Source organism: Scyliorhinus torazame, chromosome 8, assembly GCF_047496885.1.
Source record: "Scyliorhinus torazame isolate Kashiwa2021f chromosome 8, sScyTor2.1, whole genome shotgun sequence".
Lineage (NCBI taxonomy): Eukaryota > Metazoa > Chordata > Chondrichthyes > Carcharhiniformes > Scyliorhinidae > Scyliorhinus > Scyliorhinus torazame.
The window spans coordinates 56,385,419-56,401,258 of NC_092714.1; the positions used below are offsets into that span (position 1 = coordinate 56,385,419).

Below are 15,840 nucleotides of genomic sequence, written 5' to 3' on the forward strand. Positions count from 1 at the left end.
GGATTGCCCATGTTAAATTGCCCCTTAGTTTCCAAAGATGTGCAGCTAAATAAATGAATAAATAATCTTTATTGTCACAAGTAGGCTTACATTAACACTGCAATGAAGTTACTGTGAAACACTCCGGCACCTGTTCGGGTACACAGAGGGAGAATTCAGAATTCTCAGCTGGTACGGGAATTGAACCCGCGCTGCTGGCCTTGTTCTGCAATCCAGAAGTTAGGTGGGGTTCTAGGGTTACGGGGGCCGAGCGGGGAAGCAGGCCTTAGTAGGGTGCTCTTTCAGAGGGTCGGTGCACACACGATGGTTCCAATGGCCTCCTTCTGCACTGGAGGAATTCCATGATTCTATGGAACCCACTCTTTGTGTCTTTAAACTCTAATTCCATCCAACAGAAGCCAAACCATTTACCAGTATTTTCTCTTTTACTTACCACAATTTGCCTCATCACTTTTATCTTTGCAATGGAACCAACCATCGCACTTGTTGCTCATGAGTTCACATTTTCCATCTCCACATATGTGCATTCCTTGGCATTCTGTAACACAATGTAGTTTGGTGTTATATTAAGTGATGTCAGGGAAGGGCTACTGTTCACATTCTTTCTGCCCTCACTGCCCTTGGGTTCTTGCCTAGATCCCAACGAAAAGGCAGGTGTACAACAGTTGCCAAGTACTTTACCTGTGCCACTTTGTGACTGGTCACCGAGCGCATATTACATCTTTTATTATATCACTGGATGTGGGCAATGATGGCCAGGCCAGCATTTTTAGTACCCATCCCTAATTGTCCTTGAGAACAGTAAGAAGTCTTACAACACCAGTCTTCACCTGAGGAAGGAGCTGCACTTCGAAAGCTAGTGATTCAAAAGAAACCTGGTGTTGTAAAACTTCTTATTGTGCCCACACAGTTCAACATCGGCATCTCCACATCATGCCCTTGAGAAGGTAGTAGTGAGCTGCTTTCTAGTGGGTACACTCCCAGTGTACATAGAACATACAGTGCAGAAGGAAGCCTTTCAGCCCATCGAGTCTGCACCGGCCCACTTAAGCCCTCACTTCCACCCTACCCTTGTAACCCAATAACCCCTCCTAACCTTTTTGGATTGGATTGGATTGAATTTGTTTATTGTCACATGTACCAAGGTACAGTGAAAAGTATTTTTCTGCGAGCAGCTCAACAGATCATTAAATACATGGGAAGAAAAGGGAAGAAAAGAAAATACATAATAGGGCAACACAAGGTATACAATGTAACTACATAAGCACCGGCATTGGATGAAGCATACAGGGTGTATGTTTTGGACACTAAGGGCAATTTATCACGGCCAACCCACCTAACTTGTACGCCTTTGGACTGTGGGAGGAAACCGGAGCACAAGCAGGAAACCCTGTGCAGACACGAGGAGAACGTGCAGACACTGCACAGACAGTAACCCAGTGGGCAATCGAACCTGGAACCCTGGCGCTGTGAAGCCACAGTGCTAACCACTGTGCTACTGTGCCGCCCACGTAGGGGTTTCCAGGATTTTGATCCTCTGGTTTTCCCCTTCTGAACAAACAATGGGCCAGTTGAGATCTGAGAGAAATTCAATTACACCCTCTCAGTCAACAGCACGAGGCTGGCAATAAATGGGGAGGGAATGGATGACAATGGCAGGGCTGATGGCAGAGGCTGGAAAAGGGGTTTGGGATTAGGACAGATGGAGAATGCCAGCATGACATGGGGATGGAGGAGAGTGTGCAACCTGAATGGGAGTGAATGGGGCTGAATCTTCCCCACCCTGTGGTGGTGGGCTTGAAGATGAAAAGGGCTGGAGGCAGACAGCCAGTTCCAGACTAAAGTAGGTCCAATTTTGCAGCCATGTCAACTTTTTGTCACTGGAAAACGTTAACAAATAGGTATTAGTTTTGATAATTTCAAAACAATTATATGTTAAGTTTCTGAAGAATTACTTGTTTAATTATTTCCTATAAGCTTTTGTAATGATACCATTGTTATTTATTATTTTTCACATGCATTCATGAAAGAGAGGGCAGAGTTTTCTGGTCCTCTCCGCCGGTTGGGGGGGGGGGGGATGCCATTTTTAAATGGCATCCCGATCTCTCGCTACAATGGAGAGTTCTGGCGAGCATAGCTCCCCACTGTACAAAACGGGGCTTTGCGCAGTCTTGGTCATGCATTCCCCGTTCAGGCACTGCGAGTGCAACGAAACATGCGGCTAAACACGCTCGCTAGGGGACTTTGTTCCTTTTGGGAGAATTGCACCCCAAATGTCCTTTTGGGTGGGAAAACAGGTGAGAATCCTGCCGGGTGTTTTGGTGCGATTCCCATCACAGTCCACCCACACTTGTCATTTTGTTGGAGCAAGGGGAGATTCCACAGGAAAGTGAAGTGCAGGACCTAAAGATGCTGGCCAGGCCATCTCCAAATAACCCTATAACTGTCCCCCTCGCAGTGTCCCCTCCACCTCCGACTCACTGGCAGAGATCCCCTCTCCCCACCAATTCAGTCATCGGGCCACCTCCCTGCCCCCCCACTTCGCTGGTGACCAACACCTTGTTATGAAGTTGCCGAAGACCCGATGGCACCCCACTCCCCCACTTTTTCAGGCCCCCTCTCTATGTCCTGCTTCACATGTTCCCTAGGCCTCCCCCTCAATGATCCCCCCCTCCCTTTCATGGCCATGTGCCCTCTCAGGCCCTGCCCCTTGACATCCTGACACTGCCCCCTGGCATCGCTGACCTGGCAGAACCAGGGTGCTAGGTCCTGTTTTGACCACCTGGGGGCTTCAATGGCCTCCACGACCCCCCCCCCCCCCCCCCCCCCGGGTGATGAACCCCGGGAGCCGGCTAAAACTCGGAAATGCATATTTAAATTAGTTTAAATACACAGAAAATTCCACACAGAAAGTATAACATCCTAAGTATGTAAATAGGGTAAGTATCATGTACTTGTTGTTAATGCACGTAAAAGTAATTTAATGGTTGCACCATTGCATAAGGTTTGGAGAGGGTCTTTTAAACGGATGCACTAATCTCAAACGTGTTCCAACAGCAGGACCTTTTTGGTAACATTGAGGGGGGGAATGATCTACGCACCCCTGTGGCATGTTCCTTGGCAGCATGAGGCGACCCAGATCTTTTGTCAATGGGACTTCCCATTGAATCCACCCCACACCACTGGAAAACCCACGGCGGGGGTTTGCTGTTGGCGGGAGCGCCCACTGGTGAGAATGGCTGGAAACTCTGCCCCATTATGTAACATTTTAGAGATTTGGCGAACAAAGGATATGCAAATTAATTTAATCTTAAATTTTAAAATAACCTTTGGTGCTGCTAATAAAACCCCCAACCTAACAGAGTGAATGGAACTATTCCACGTGCCTTTCAAATTTTTGGCAGAGGAGCTGTGAAAACCCCGGGAAAGTGGTGATATGAATCTAATTTACATGATTTCCTGGTGTTCTCTGTGTTTCACAGCTAAGTAGGAATACTCCCAATGTTCTAATTCAATATTGTAGACGGGACCTGCTGAATTTCATAGCCTCTTTAAACCATGATAGGGATTGTAACGTATACTATATAAAGTATATTATTTTTGCTCTAAACTAAATTTAGTAGATGTCCAAAGAGACCTGGGGATTCAGGTGCATAGATTTTTAAAATGCCACGAGCAAGTTTAGAACGTAGTCAAGAAGGCTAATGGAATGCTGGCCTTTATATCTAGAGGGCTGGAGTATAAGGACACGGAAGTTATGCTGCACCTTTACAAAACCCTGGTTATAATAACAATCTTTATTGTCACAAGCAGGCTTACATTAACACTGCAATGAAGTTACTGTGAAAAGCATCTTGTCGCTACACTCTGGCGCCTGTTAGGCTGCACTGAGGGAGAATTCAGAATGTCCAATTCACCTAACAGCACGTTAGGTGTCTTTCGGGACTTGTGGGAGGAAACCGGAGCACCCGGAGGAAACCCACACAGACACGGGGAGAAGGTGCAGACTCCGCACAGACAGTGACCCAAGCCGAGGATCAAACCCGGGTCCCTGGCGCTGTGAAGCAGCAGTGCTAGCCACTGTGCTACTGTGTTGCGCACATGGAGTACTGTGAGCAGATCTGGGCACAACACCGTCGGAAGGATATTTTGGCCCTGGGGGGAGGGCAATGTAGGTTTACTAGAATGATACCTGGACTTCAGGGGTTAAGTTGGGAGGAGAGATTATACAAATTAGGCCTGTTTTCTCTAGAATTTAGAAGGTGAAGGGGTGATCTGATATTAACGGTCAAAGACAGGGTAGATAAAAGCAAAGGGTTGGGCTTTTCCGCCCGCCACAAGAATGCCACGGGCGAGCCGTGTAGAATGGAAAAATCCATTGACCTCGGGCGGGATTCTCCAGTCGCCGGGCGGACACAGCCAGAGAATCCCGTCCAAACTGGTTCCACTGGTTGGAAATTCTAGAAGTAGGGGCCATAGTCTAAAAATTAGGGCCAGGCCATTCAGGAGAGATGTTAGGAAGCACTTCTACACACAAAATGTGGTAGAGGTTTGGAACTCTACAACAAACGGTGATTGTCGCTATATCAGTTGTTAATTTTAAATCTGAGATAGATACATTTTTGTTTAGAAAAGATATTAAGGGATATGGGCCAAAGGCAGGCATATGGGGATAGGCCACAGATCAGCCATGATAACATCAAATGGCGGGCAGGCTCGAGGGGCCTACTCCTGTTCCTATGTTCCTCTGACTTTAAGGGTGCAGCGTGGATGGAAGAACCCAGAAGCTCTTCCGTCTAATGCCTGGGCTACATTAACTCCTTATCCTCATTTAAATAGTTCAAACCTCGCTCTCTCAACCAAACCAGGTGGGAGAGACGTCAAGGCTACTGGCCAGGCAAGCTGGAAAAAAATCAAGTTCACCTTGAGAGGGTCTGTGGGGAGGCTTCCCTGGAGATGGAAGCCGTTTATTGACTTCTTTAAAGATAGTTAAGACATCAGCAGTGGGATGGGGGGAGGGGGGGGGTGATTTTAGGGGGTAAAAATGGGGGAGGCATGGTGGATGGAGGGGAATGACAGGGAGGATGGGCTGGTGGGGTGTTATTTGGGGTGGGGTGGTGGAGGGCAGCACGGTAGCATTGTGGATAGCACAATTGCTTCACAGCTCCAGGGTCCCAGGTTCGATTCCGGCTTGGGTCACTGTCTGTGCGGAGTCTGCATGTCCTCCCCGTGTGTGCGTGGGTTTCCTCCGGGTGCTCCGGTTTCCTCCCACAGTCCAAAGATGTGCAAGTTAGGTGGATTGGCCATGATAAATTGCCCTTAGTGTCCAAAATTGCCCTTAGTGTTGGGTGGGGGTTGCTGGGTTGTGGGGATAAGGTGGAGGTGTTGACCTTGGGTAGGGTGCTCTTTCCAAGAGCCGGTGCATACTCGATGGGCCGAATGGCATCCTTCTGCACTGTAAATTCTATGATAATCTATGATTTATTGGTTATAAGACTTCCTGTTTCTTCATTGCAGAATTCCCAGAGGCCAACAAAATAGACAATTCCAGACCCGAATGTTGGAGATTGCGAGACAGGCCAGTTAGCCATGCAGGGCCTTCACACTACTTGTCCCCCAAACAATGGCCCAATGGGTATTGCGGAGAGCTAGCTGAGCCTCTCACGACAGAAACTGACCCTTTGGAGAGCAGGGCTCTATCTGTGCCCAAGCCGGACAAACTTTCAGCAAACGTTCGGAGTGTTGTCCTGCCTGGAACTACGTTGCCTTCCCCATTCTAAGATGTGAGCATATCTGTGGTACTGCTCCAGGACACAGGGCCAACCCATTCCTTAATGTTAGCGGGCCACTTAAACCCATCCCCCCCACCCAGTCAGAATGAAACAGGTTGTTAAGCATGGAAAGGAAAAGGTTAAAGTGTTGCTTAAGTATGGCTAGTGGAATCCTTCTTCCCTGCTTTAAGTAGGGGTACAGAACGGCTCTAGACTTAGCCAGCAGGTGTGAAAGAAAGGGGGCTGGATTCTCCAAAAATGGGACGTGTCCCCACGCTGGTGTAAAAACGCTGGCGTTTCACGCCAGACGTTGCTGAAAGAATTTACTGCTATTCACCTGCCTTGAAGGGGCCGGCAGGGCTCCAGAGTGCTTCTTGCAGCTTTGGCTGCGGATACGGGCCCCCGCACGTCCAGTTGGGGTCCACGCATGTGCAAGGCGGCAGCCTGTAGCGGCCGGGCCGAACGCGATGGCGGACTCAGCAGGCGGACCTGGAGCAACAAAGAAGGTCCCAACGATCTAAGTGGCCCGATCGCCGCCCTGGCCATCCATAAGGCCCCCCCCCTCGGTACTTGATCCCCCCCCGCCCCACACCAGGGCAGCTGCGCAAGAGTCCCGACCGGCCAGAAGTGGTTAGAACCACACCATCGGGTATTCGGCGGGGTCGGGACCAGAGCATAGCTGGGAGGGCCTCTGGCAATGGCCTCCCAGCTGCGCCGCGTAAATCGTGCGCGAGCGATTCTCCCGCGGGAGCGGCGCTAGGTCCAATTCTCACGTAAAAGTGGATTCTCCAGCCCAATGCGATCTTGGCGTGGAGCTGCGAAGAATCCAGCCCCTCGTGTCTGAGGAACTTATCATCACCCGATTTAAACCAAAAGGAGCCTATGCTCCTGCAGGGTGAGCTGGATGCCTGGCTACCCAAACCCACCTTTCTGAATTTGGAGGGAGACCTAAGGGATTCGCAAATTCAACCAGAGCTAGGGAGGAAACTGCCTCCCCAACACAAAAAGCTACCAAAGACCGTAGCTGGGGCTGCACCTCCACGAGAGGGGAGTGGTGTTCCAGAGAACATGGACAATGTTAGGAGAGCACCCCCTCCAAAGCAAAATGCCCCATCCAGGAATCCAGCGATTGGTTTCGCTGAACACCGTATGGCAAATTTAACCGTGGAGCAGAAAAGTTCCAAACTTTGCTCAGAAAGAGTGATACTTCACTCAGTTGATCAGCCACCTGGAGGTACAGCAAGAGCTGTCACTTCCCCCACAGGACAGTAGTGTCCCAAAAGACAACTCACCAGCAGAAGGACCCCAATCAAATGGTGCCTCATGCTCACCCCACCAGGCTAATGCCCTGTGGCTATGTCCAGTATGAATGCGGTAGAGGCCTTTGTTGGAAGGCCATCTTTGTGTCATCCTGGCCCAGAAAGGCTGTCACAAGTTCAGGGACCAACTTCCCGCCTGTTGATGTGCCAACCAAAGGTCCCTGGCGCCCAAAACTGGATTCCTGCGGTGAATAACTCATCTTCTGATCCCCCCCCCCAAACTTGTCCACCATCTACAAAGCAGAAGTCAGCATTGCAATGGAATACTCTCCACTTGCCTGGATGAGTGCAGCTCCAACAACACTCAGGAAGCTCGACACCATTCAGGACAAAGCAGCCCGCTTGATGGCTCCACCTTCCACAAACATTCAATCCCTCCACCATCGATCAACAGTGGCAGCCATGTGTACCATCTACAAGATGCACCGCAAGAACTCACCAAGGTTCCTTTCGAAGACCCTTCCAAACTCATGATCACTACCCTCAAGTCACTCACCATCCTGATTTGGAAATATATCGCCATTCTTTCACTGTCGGTGGGTCAAAATCCTGGAAATTCATCCCTCACTGCACTGTGGGTGTACCTACACCTCCGGGACTGGACTGCAGCTCAGCACCATCTTCTCAAAGGCAACTAGGGTTGGGCAATAAATGTTGATCTGGCCAGCAACACCCACATTCCATCAATGAATTTTAAGAAACTCCAAATTTAAGAAATAGGGAAAATATGCCACGACTTATGAAGGGCGAAAGTCAAAAATCAAATACAGCTTATTGATGGATAGTGAGAGGAGAAACCTGGACTCTCTAAATGAATCCCCTCCTGTAACACTGCCTCACATGTTTAAATAGGATTTTAAAACCCGCTTAGGCATGCTGACCCGGGGTCTATTGGGCTCCTGGTCTCTCCCTGCCTCCCCAGGGAGATCCCAACCAGGCGCCGTTCCGTACTGGTCCATACAAACATGGATCAGGCGGAACGGCTCCGGGGGGGTCTCCCGGGCCATCAGAGGCCCTTGGGTGATCAGGAACAGAGTAGGGTGGCCCCGTTACCTGCCTCTTAAACACTGGCACCTTGAACACTGCCAAGGTGCCCGGGTGGCACTGCAAAGCTGACCGGAGCATTGCCAGGGTGCCAGTACAAAGGTAGCACTGCCAAGGGTCAGGGCCTGAGGAGGGATATGCCCTTGAAAGGAGGGTGGAGGGGGTATGAAGAGTGGGGGAGTACAGGGCAGGTATGAAGGGGCCTCCGAAAGGTTAGGGAGACGGTGAAGGGTGAGGGTCCTGAAAGGGAAACGGCCTGAAAGGAAGGCCAAAAAAGTGGGGTCCTCAGGGGCCCCATAGTGGGGTGTCATCACTAGCGAGGGGGGGGGGTAATGCCCATGTGTGTGGGGGGGTGACATTGTCCATGGGTGGGGTGTGTGGGAGGCCCACAAGCTCACATAGAGATCGGGGCACTCTTTCAAAATGGTGGCTCGATCTCTGAGGAACCAGTCTGGCCAATGAGTTAGCTCCCTGATGCACGATCAATTGCACAAAGACTAAAGTTGCGTACAACTGTGGCTTTATTACAGTCAGATGCGAGGCCTCCTGCTTCAGCTGGCGAAATGGCAGGGCACTGGAGGTCATGCATATTTATACAGTTCTCCCTGGGCGGAGCCAGCCGGCAGGAGCTACCGGCGAACCTGTAGTGCAGGTCCTACCTTACATCTCCTATTACAGTGGATCGCCACATTCACCCCCTGTTAAAAATGAGTCCGGCGGGGGTGACGTGAAACTACATACAATTAGTGCAATTATGTACAGTGGTAGGGAAAGAAAGGTCCATGTTGACCGTCCGGAGTCCATCAAAGGTTCAGACGGTCCGGTGCTTCGTTGGGAGCGGCGTAACGGTGGCGGCGAAGTCGGTGCTGGCGGTGGTGGAGGTGGCCCCGATGGTGGTGGTGGTGGTTCTGATGCTGGCCAGTCATCGGGGAACTCCGGGAGCGTGCAGAAGTCCTCTTCTTCCTCTTGTGCGGAAAAGGGGAGGGGTGGGGTAGTCTGGTAGGGTAAATATTGGCGGCACGGTGGGAGGTGGGGGGGGGGCGCATTGGTGCGGTGGTGTGTTGGGGTGGAACCTGACGGTGCCAGGTCCCTGTGTGAGACAGTATCTTGGCGGCCGTCGGGGAACTCAACGTAGGCATATTGAGAGTTGGCGTGGAGCAGGTGAAACCTGTCCACCAAGGGGTCTGCCTTGTGGAGTCGGACGTGCCTCCGGAGAAGGACTGGTCCTGGGGCTGCGAGCCAAGTCGGGAGCGACACCCCGGATGTGGACTTCCTGGGGAAGGTAAAAACGCGTTCATGGGGTGTGTTATTAGTGGCGGTGCACAATAGTGACCGGATGGAGTGCAGAGCGTCAGGGAGGACCCCCTGCCAGTGAGAGGCTGGGAGGTTCTGGACCATAGGGCCAGCTGGACGGCCCTCCAAACTGTCCCATTCTCCCGTTCTACTTGCCCGTTTCCCCGGGAGTTGTAGCTGGTCGTCCTGCTGGAGGCTATTCCCCTGCTGAGCAGGAACTGACGCAGCTCATCGCTCATGAATGAGGATCCCCTGTCACTGTGGATGTAGGTGGGGAAACCGAACAGAGTGAAGATGGTGCTGAGTGCCTTGATGACGGTGGCAGACGTCATATCGGGGCATGGGATGGCGAAGGGGAATCTGGAGTACTCATCGACCACACTGAGAATATACGTGTTACGGTCGGTGGAGGGGAGGGGCCCTTTGAAATCCATGCTGAGGCGTTCAAAGGGGCGGGAAGCCTTCACCAGGCGCGCACGGTCTGGCCGGTAGAAGTGCAGCTTGCACTCCGCACAAACCTGGCAGTCCCTGGTGACTGTCCTTACTTCCTCTACCGAGTAGGGCAGATTGCGAGCTTTGACCAGATGGTACCATCGAGTGACCCCCGAGTGACAAAGGCTGTCGTGTAGGGCCCGGAGTTGGTCCACTTGTGCGCTGGCACATGTACCTCGGGGGAGGGCGTCTGGGGGCTCGTTGAGTTTACTGGGGCGATACAAGATCTCGTAATTATAGGTGGAGAGCTCGATTCTCTACCGCAAGATTTCATCATTTTTGATCTTGCCCCGCTGTGTGTTATTGAACATGAAGGCCACCGACCGTTGGTCCGTAAGGAGAGTGAATCTCTTACCGGCCAGGTAATGCCTCCAATGCCGCACAGCTTCAACAATAGCTTGAGCCTCCTTCTCGACGGATGAGTGTCGAATTTCAGAGGCATGAAGGGTGTGGGAAAAGAATGCCACGTGTCTGCCTGCCTGGTTTAGAGTGGCGGCAAGGGCGACATCTGAAGCGTCGCTTTCTACTTGGAAACGCAGTGACTCGTCCACTGCGCGCATCCCGGCCTTGGTGATGTCTGCTCTGATGCGGGCGAAAGCATGTTGTGCCTCGGCCGCGAGGGGGAATTGGGTGGACTGAATGAGTGGGCGGGCCTTGTCCGCATAGTTTGGGACCCACTGAACGTAGTAGGAAAAGAACCCCAGGCAGCGTTTGAGGGCCTTGGGGCAGTGGGGGAGGGGAAGTTCCATGAGGAGGCGCATGCGGTCGGGGTCGGGCCCGAGAAGTCCATTTTGGACTATATAGCCGAGAATGGCTCACTGTGTCGTGCTGAACACACACTTCTCTTTGTTGTAGGTCATGTTGAGAAGAGTGGCAGTGCGGAGGAATTTATCGAGGTTGGCATCATGGTCCTGCTGGTCATGGCCGCAGATGGTGACATTATCTAAGTACGGAAAGGTGGCCCGTAAACCGTACTGGTCAACCATTCGGTCCATCTCTCTTTGGAAAACCGAGAGCCCATTTGTGACACCGAAAGGGACCCTAAGGAAGTGGTAGAGGCGTCCGTCCGCCTCGAAGGCCGTGCATGGCCGGTCCGACTTCCGGATGGGGAGCTGGTGGTAGGCGGATTTCAGGTCAATTGTTGAGAAGACCCGGTACTGCGCAATCTGATTGGCCATATCAAATATACGTGGGAGGGGGTACGCGTCGAGCTGCGTGTATCGATTGATGGTCTGGCTGTAGTCCACGACCATCCCGTGTTTCTCCCCAGTTTTAACCACTACCACTTGGGCCCTCCACGGGCTGTTGCTGGCCTCGATAATACCCTCCTTCAGCAGCCGCTGGACTTCGGACCTGATGAAGGTTTTGTCCTGGGTGCTGTACCGTCTGCTCCTAGTGGCAACGGGCTTGCAATCCGCAGTTAGGTTTGCAAAAAGGGAGGGAGGATCGAACTTGAGGGTCGCGAGGCCGCAAACGGTAAGGGGGGTTAAGGGCCCGCCCAATTTGAGGGTGACGCTCTGGAGGTTGCACTGGAAGTCCAATCCCAACAGGAGTGCAGCGCAGAGATTAGGAAGGACATAGAGGCGGAAGTTACTAAATTCTACGCCCTGGACCGTGAGGGTGATTGTACAAAAGCCTCGGATCGGGATGGAGTGGGATCCGGAGGCTAGGGAGATCGTTTGATTGGCAGGATGGACCACGAGGGAGCAGCGCCTTACCGTATCTGGGTGAACGAAGCTTTCGGTGCTCCCGGAGTCCAGTAGGCACGAGGTCGCGTGGCCGTTGATTTTAACCGTCGTCGACGCGGTGGCCAGGTTGTGCGGGCGAGATTGGTCCAGCGTCATCGAAGCGAGCTGCGGGTAGTCATCGGATGCGTCGGGTGGCGAGCGGGTGCGGTTCCGATGTCGAGATGTCCGGGGAGCCTGTGGGGAACAAGATGGCGGCGCCCATGGTGCTCACAGTGCGGGATCGGGACAAGATGGCGGCGCCCATGGTGCGCACATTGCGGGGTCGGGACAAGATGGCGGCGCCCATGGTGTGCACATTGTGGGGTCGGGACAAGATGGTGGCGCCCATTGGTCGCACATGGACCGGGGAGGAGATGATGGCGGCTCCCATTGTGCGTCTGGCATGGGGGAGGGGGCGAAAGCGGACGTGATCGCAGCGACTGCGCGGGCCTGGCACACAGCCGCGAAGTGACCCTTTTTATTGCAGGCTTTACAGACTGCAGTGCGGGCCGGGCAGTGTTGGTGGAGGTGCTTCTGCTGACTGCAGAAGTAGCAGCGGGGACCCCCGCGGTGCGCGGATCGGCGTGCGGCGCAGGCGTATTGCGGAGGCAGGGCCCCGGCTGAGGAGGTCGTCGGCGGGTTCCAGGAGGGGTAGGAAGGGTGGGTAGCGCGGCAGGAGAGGTGCGATTGTATGTTACGGGATGCGACCGTCATGGAGAGCGCCAAGGTTTTCATCTCCGCCAGTTCGAGCGTGGCCCCTTCCAGCAATTGTTCTCGGATGTGGTCCGACGCAATCCCCGTCACGAAGGCATCGCGCATGAGGAGATTCGCGTGTTTTGCGGCCGTGACGGCCTGACAGTCACAGTCCCAGACGAGTGGAATTAGGGCCCGCCAGAAGTCTTCGATGGACTCACCAGGTAGTTGCGAGCGGGTGGCAAGTACATGCCTGGCGAAGAGCGTGTTCGCCTTCTGTGTGTAGTGTTCTTTGAGGAGTTCCATCGCTTTTGTGTAAGTCGTGGCGTTTTGGATCAACAGGAACACGCTGGAGCACAGGACGTCTATCTTCTGAGCCTCCATCCCTCCTGTGGCTTTATTACAGTCAGATGCGAGGCCTCCTGCTGCAGCTAGCGAAATGGCAGGGCACTGGAGGTCATGCATATTTACACAGTTCTCCGTGGACGGAGCCAGTCGGCAGGAGCTACCGGCGAACCTGTAGGGCAGGTCCTACCTTACATCTCCTATTACAGTGGGTCACCACACTCCCCAGTGATGAAAATAATTCTAAGTGTGGATTTGATAGGGGAGATACTCCCCAGGGCCCAAAAGCCCCCAAAGTGACTAAGAGTTGTTAGATTGTGGTGGGGAACCCGCTAACAGAGCCCGGGTGAACCTCCCAGCAAACCCTGCCACAAATGACACTTAGAAACATTTCCGTTAGATTACGCCCAAGGTAGCTGTTCAAACCACAGCCATATTACTCCAGGATCTAATTCTGTGGCAGTCAGTGTGCAAGTAAAAGACACATGCCAATGCAGGGTTAAGTTGTAGAAATGCTTTGTGTCACACTATCACACAAGATACATTGAAACAAGTTACATTTTTAAACCAAAATCCGTTGGTATCACGTGTCCCCACAACCAATCATCTCGCTATCATTTTATTTCACTTTCTCTCAGAAATGATCTTTCGGTGGTCATTTTCACACAGAAGCACACTTTTGATAAATTATAATTGTCAACTGACATTATTGTCATCAATTACCATCCTGCAGTGATCATAATAGAATCATAGAATTTACAGTGCAGAAGGAGGCCATTCAGCCCATCAAGTCTGCACCGGCTCTTTGAAAGAGCACCCTACCCAAGCCCACACCTCCACCCGATCCCCATCACCCAGTAACCCCACCCAACACTAAGGGCAATAAATGTGACTATATATTCCGGTGTCCCAGCTGATTGGGTATGCAGTGTTTAGGGTCACACTATCTCACCCTCCCACCCAAACTCCCTTTCTCTCCTATCCCTCCCACCCCTTATTCCTCTCCCCAAACCACTCATATTGTCCTCCCCTTCTTTCCCCTTAATTCCCTCTCCCCCTTTCCCCCACCCTCCCCTTCTTTGCGCCCTCCTCCTCGCACTTCCTCGCTCCCATTCCTCCTTTCCCACTTCCCTGTCCCATGATGATCTGTGTTTACATACAATATGCATATTGTCACAGGGAGGGGATAGAGGGTGCGGAGGGAGGGGATGGAGAGTGCGGAGGGAGGGGATGGAGAGTGCGGAGGGAGCGGATGGAGAGTGCGGAGGGAGGGGATGGAGAGTGCGGAGGGAGGGGATGGAGAGTGCGGAAGGAGGGGATGGAGAGTGCGGAGGGAGGGAGATGGAGAGTGCGGAGGGAGGGGATGGAGAGTACAGAGGGAGGGGATGGAGAGTGCGGAGGGAGGGGATGGAGAGTGCGGAGGGAGGGGATGGAGAGTGCGGAGGGGATGGAGAGTGCGGAGGGAGAGGATGGAGAGTGTGGAGGGAGGGGATGGAGAGTGCGGAGGGAGGGGATGGAGAGTGCGGAGGGAGGGGATGGAGAGTGCGGAGGGAGGGGATGGAGAGTGCGGAGGGAGGGGATGGAGAGTGCGGAGGGAGCGGATGGAGAGTGCGGAGGGAGGGGATGGAGAGTGCGGAGGGAGGGGATGGAGAGTGCGGAAGGAGGGGATGGAGAGTGCGGAGGGAGGGAGATGGAGAGTGCGGAGGGAGGGGATGGAGAGTACAGAGGGAGGGGATGGAGAGTGCGGAGGGAGGGGATGGAGAGTGCGGAGGGAGGGGATGGAGAGTGCGGAGGGGATGGAGAGTGCGGAGGGAGAGGATGGAGAGTGTGGAGGGAGGGGATGGAGAGTGCGGAGGGAGGGGATGGAGAGTGCGGAGGGAGGGGATGGAGAGTGCGGAGGGAGGGGATGGAGAGTGCGGTGGGAGGGGATGGAGAGTGCGGAGGGAGGGGATGGAGAGTGCGGAGGGAGGGGGATGGAGAGTGCGGAGGGAGGGGATGGAGAGTGCGGAGGGGATGGAGAGTGCGGAGGGAGGGGATGGAGAGTGCGGAGAGAGGGGATGGAGAGTGCGGAGGGGATGGAGAGTGTGGAGGGAGGGGATGGAGAGTGCGGAGGGAGGGGATGGAGAGTGCGGAGGGAGGGGATGGAGAGTGCGGAGGGAGGGGGATGGAGAGCGCGGAGGGAGGGGGATGGAGAGTGTGGAGGGAGGGGATGGAGAGTGCGGAGGGGATGGAGAGTGCGGAGGGAGGGGATGGAGAGTGCGGAGGGAGGGAATGGAGAGTGAGGAGGGAGGGGATGGAGAGTGCGGAGGGAGGGGATGGAGAGTGCGGAGGGAGGGGATGGAGAGTGCGGAGGGAGGGGATGGAGAGTGCGGAGGGAGGGGATGGAGAGTGCGGAGGGAGGGGATGAAGAGTGTGGAGAGAGGGGATGGAGAGTGCGGAGGGAGGGGATGGAGTGTGCGGAGGGAGGGGATGGAGAGTGCGGAGGGAGGGGGATGGAGAGTGCGGAGGGAGGGGGATGGAGAGTGCAGAGGGAGGGGATGGAGAGTGCGGAGGGGATGGAGAGTGCGGAGGGAGGGGATGGAGAGTGCGGAGGGAGGGGATGGAGAGTGCGGAGGGGATGGAGAGTGTGGAGGGAGGGGATGGAGAGTGCGGAGGGAGGGGATGGAGAGTGCGGAGGGAGAGGATGGAGAATGCGGAGGGAGGGGAATGGAGAGTGCGGAGGGAGGGGGATGGAGAGTGCGGAGGGAGGGGATGGAGAGTGCGGAGGGGATGGAGAGTGCGGAGGGAGGGGATGGAGACTGCGGAGGGAGGGGCTGGAGAGTGCGGAGGGAGGGGATGGAGAGTGCGGAGGGGATGGAGAGTGCGGAGGGAGGGGATGGAGAGTGCGGAGGGAGGAGATGGAGAGTGCGGAGGGAGGGGATGGAGAGTGCGGAGGGAGGGGATGGAGAGTGCGGAGGGGAGGGATGGAGAGTGCGGAGGGAGGGGATGGAGAGTGCGGAGGGAGGGGATGGAGAGTGCGGAGGGAGGGGATGGAGAGTGTGGAGGGAGTGGATGTTGAGTGCGGAGGGGATGGAGAGTGCGGAGGGAGGGGATGGAGAGTGCGGAGGGAGGAGATGGAGAGTGCGGAGGGAGGGGATGGAGAGTGCGGAGGGAGGA

General features: G+C 54.1%; 1 protein-coding gene across 1 annotated transcript in view; it reads right to left on the bottom strand.

Annotated features, from left to right (window-relative positions):
- LOC140427856 (suppressor of tumorigenicity 14 protein homolog) overlaps positions 1 to 15,840 on the bottom strand; it is a 318,812-nt gene that overhangs the window by 86,895 nt on the left and 216,077 nt on the right. The window contains exon 12 of the mRNA XM_072513648.1: positions 434 to 538. Within this exon, the coding sequence (XP_072369749.1) occupies positions 434 to 538 (105 nt within the window). The remainder of the gene's footprint in view (positions 1 to 433; positions 539 to 15,840) is intronic.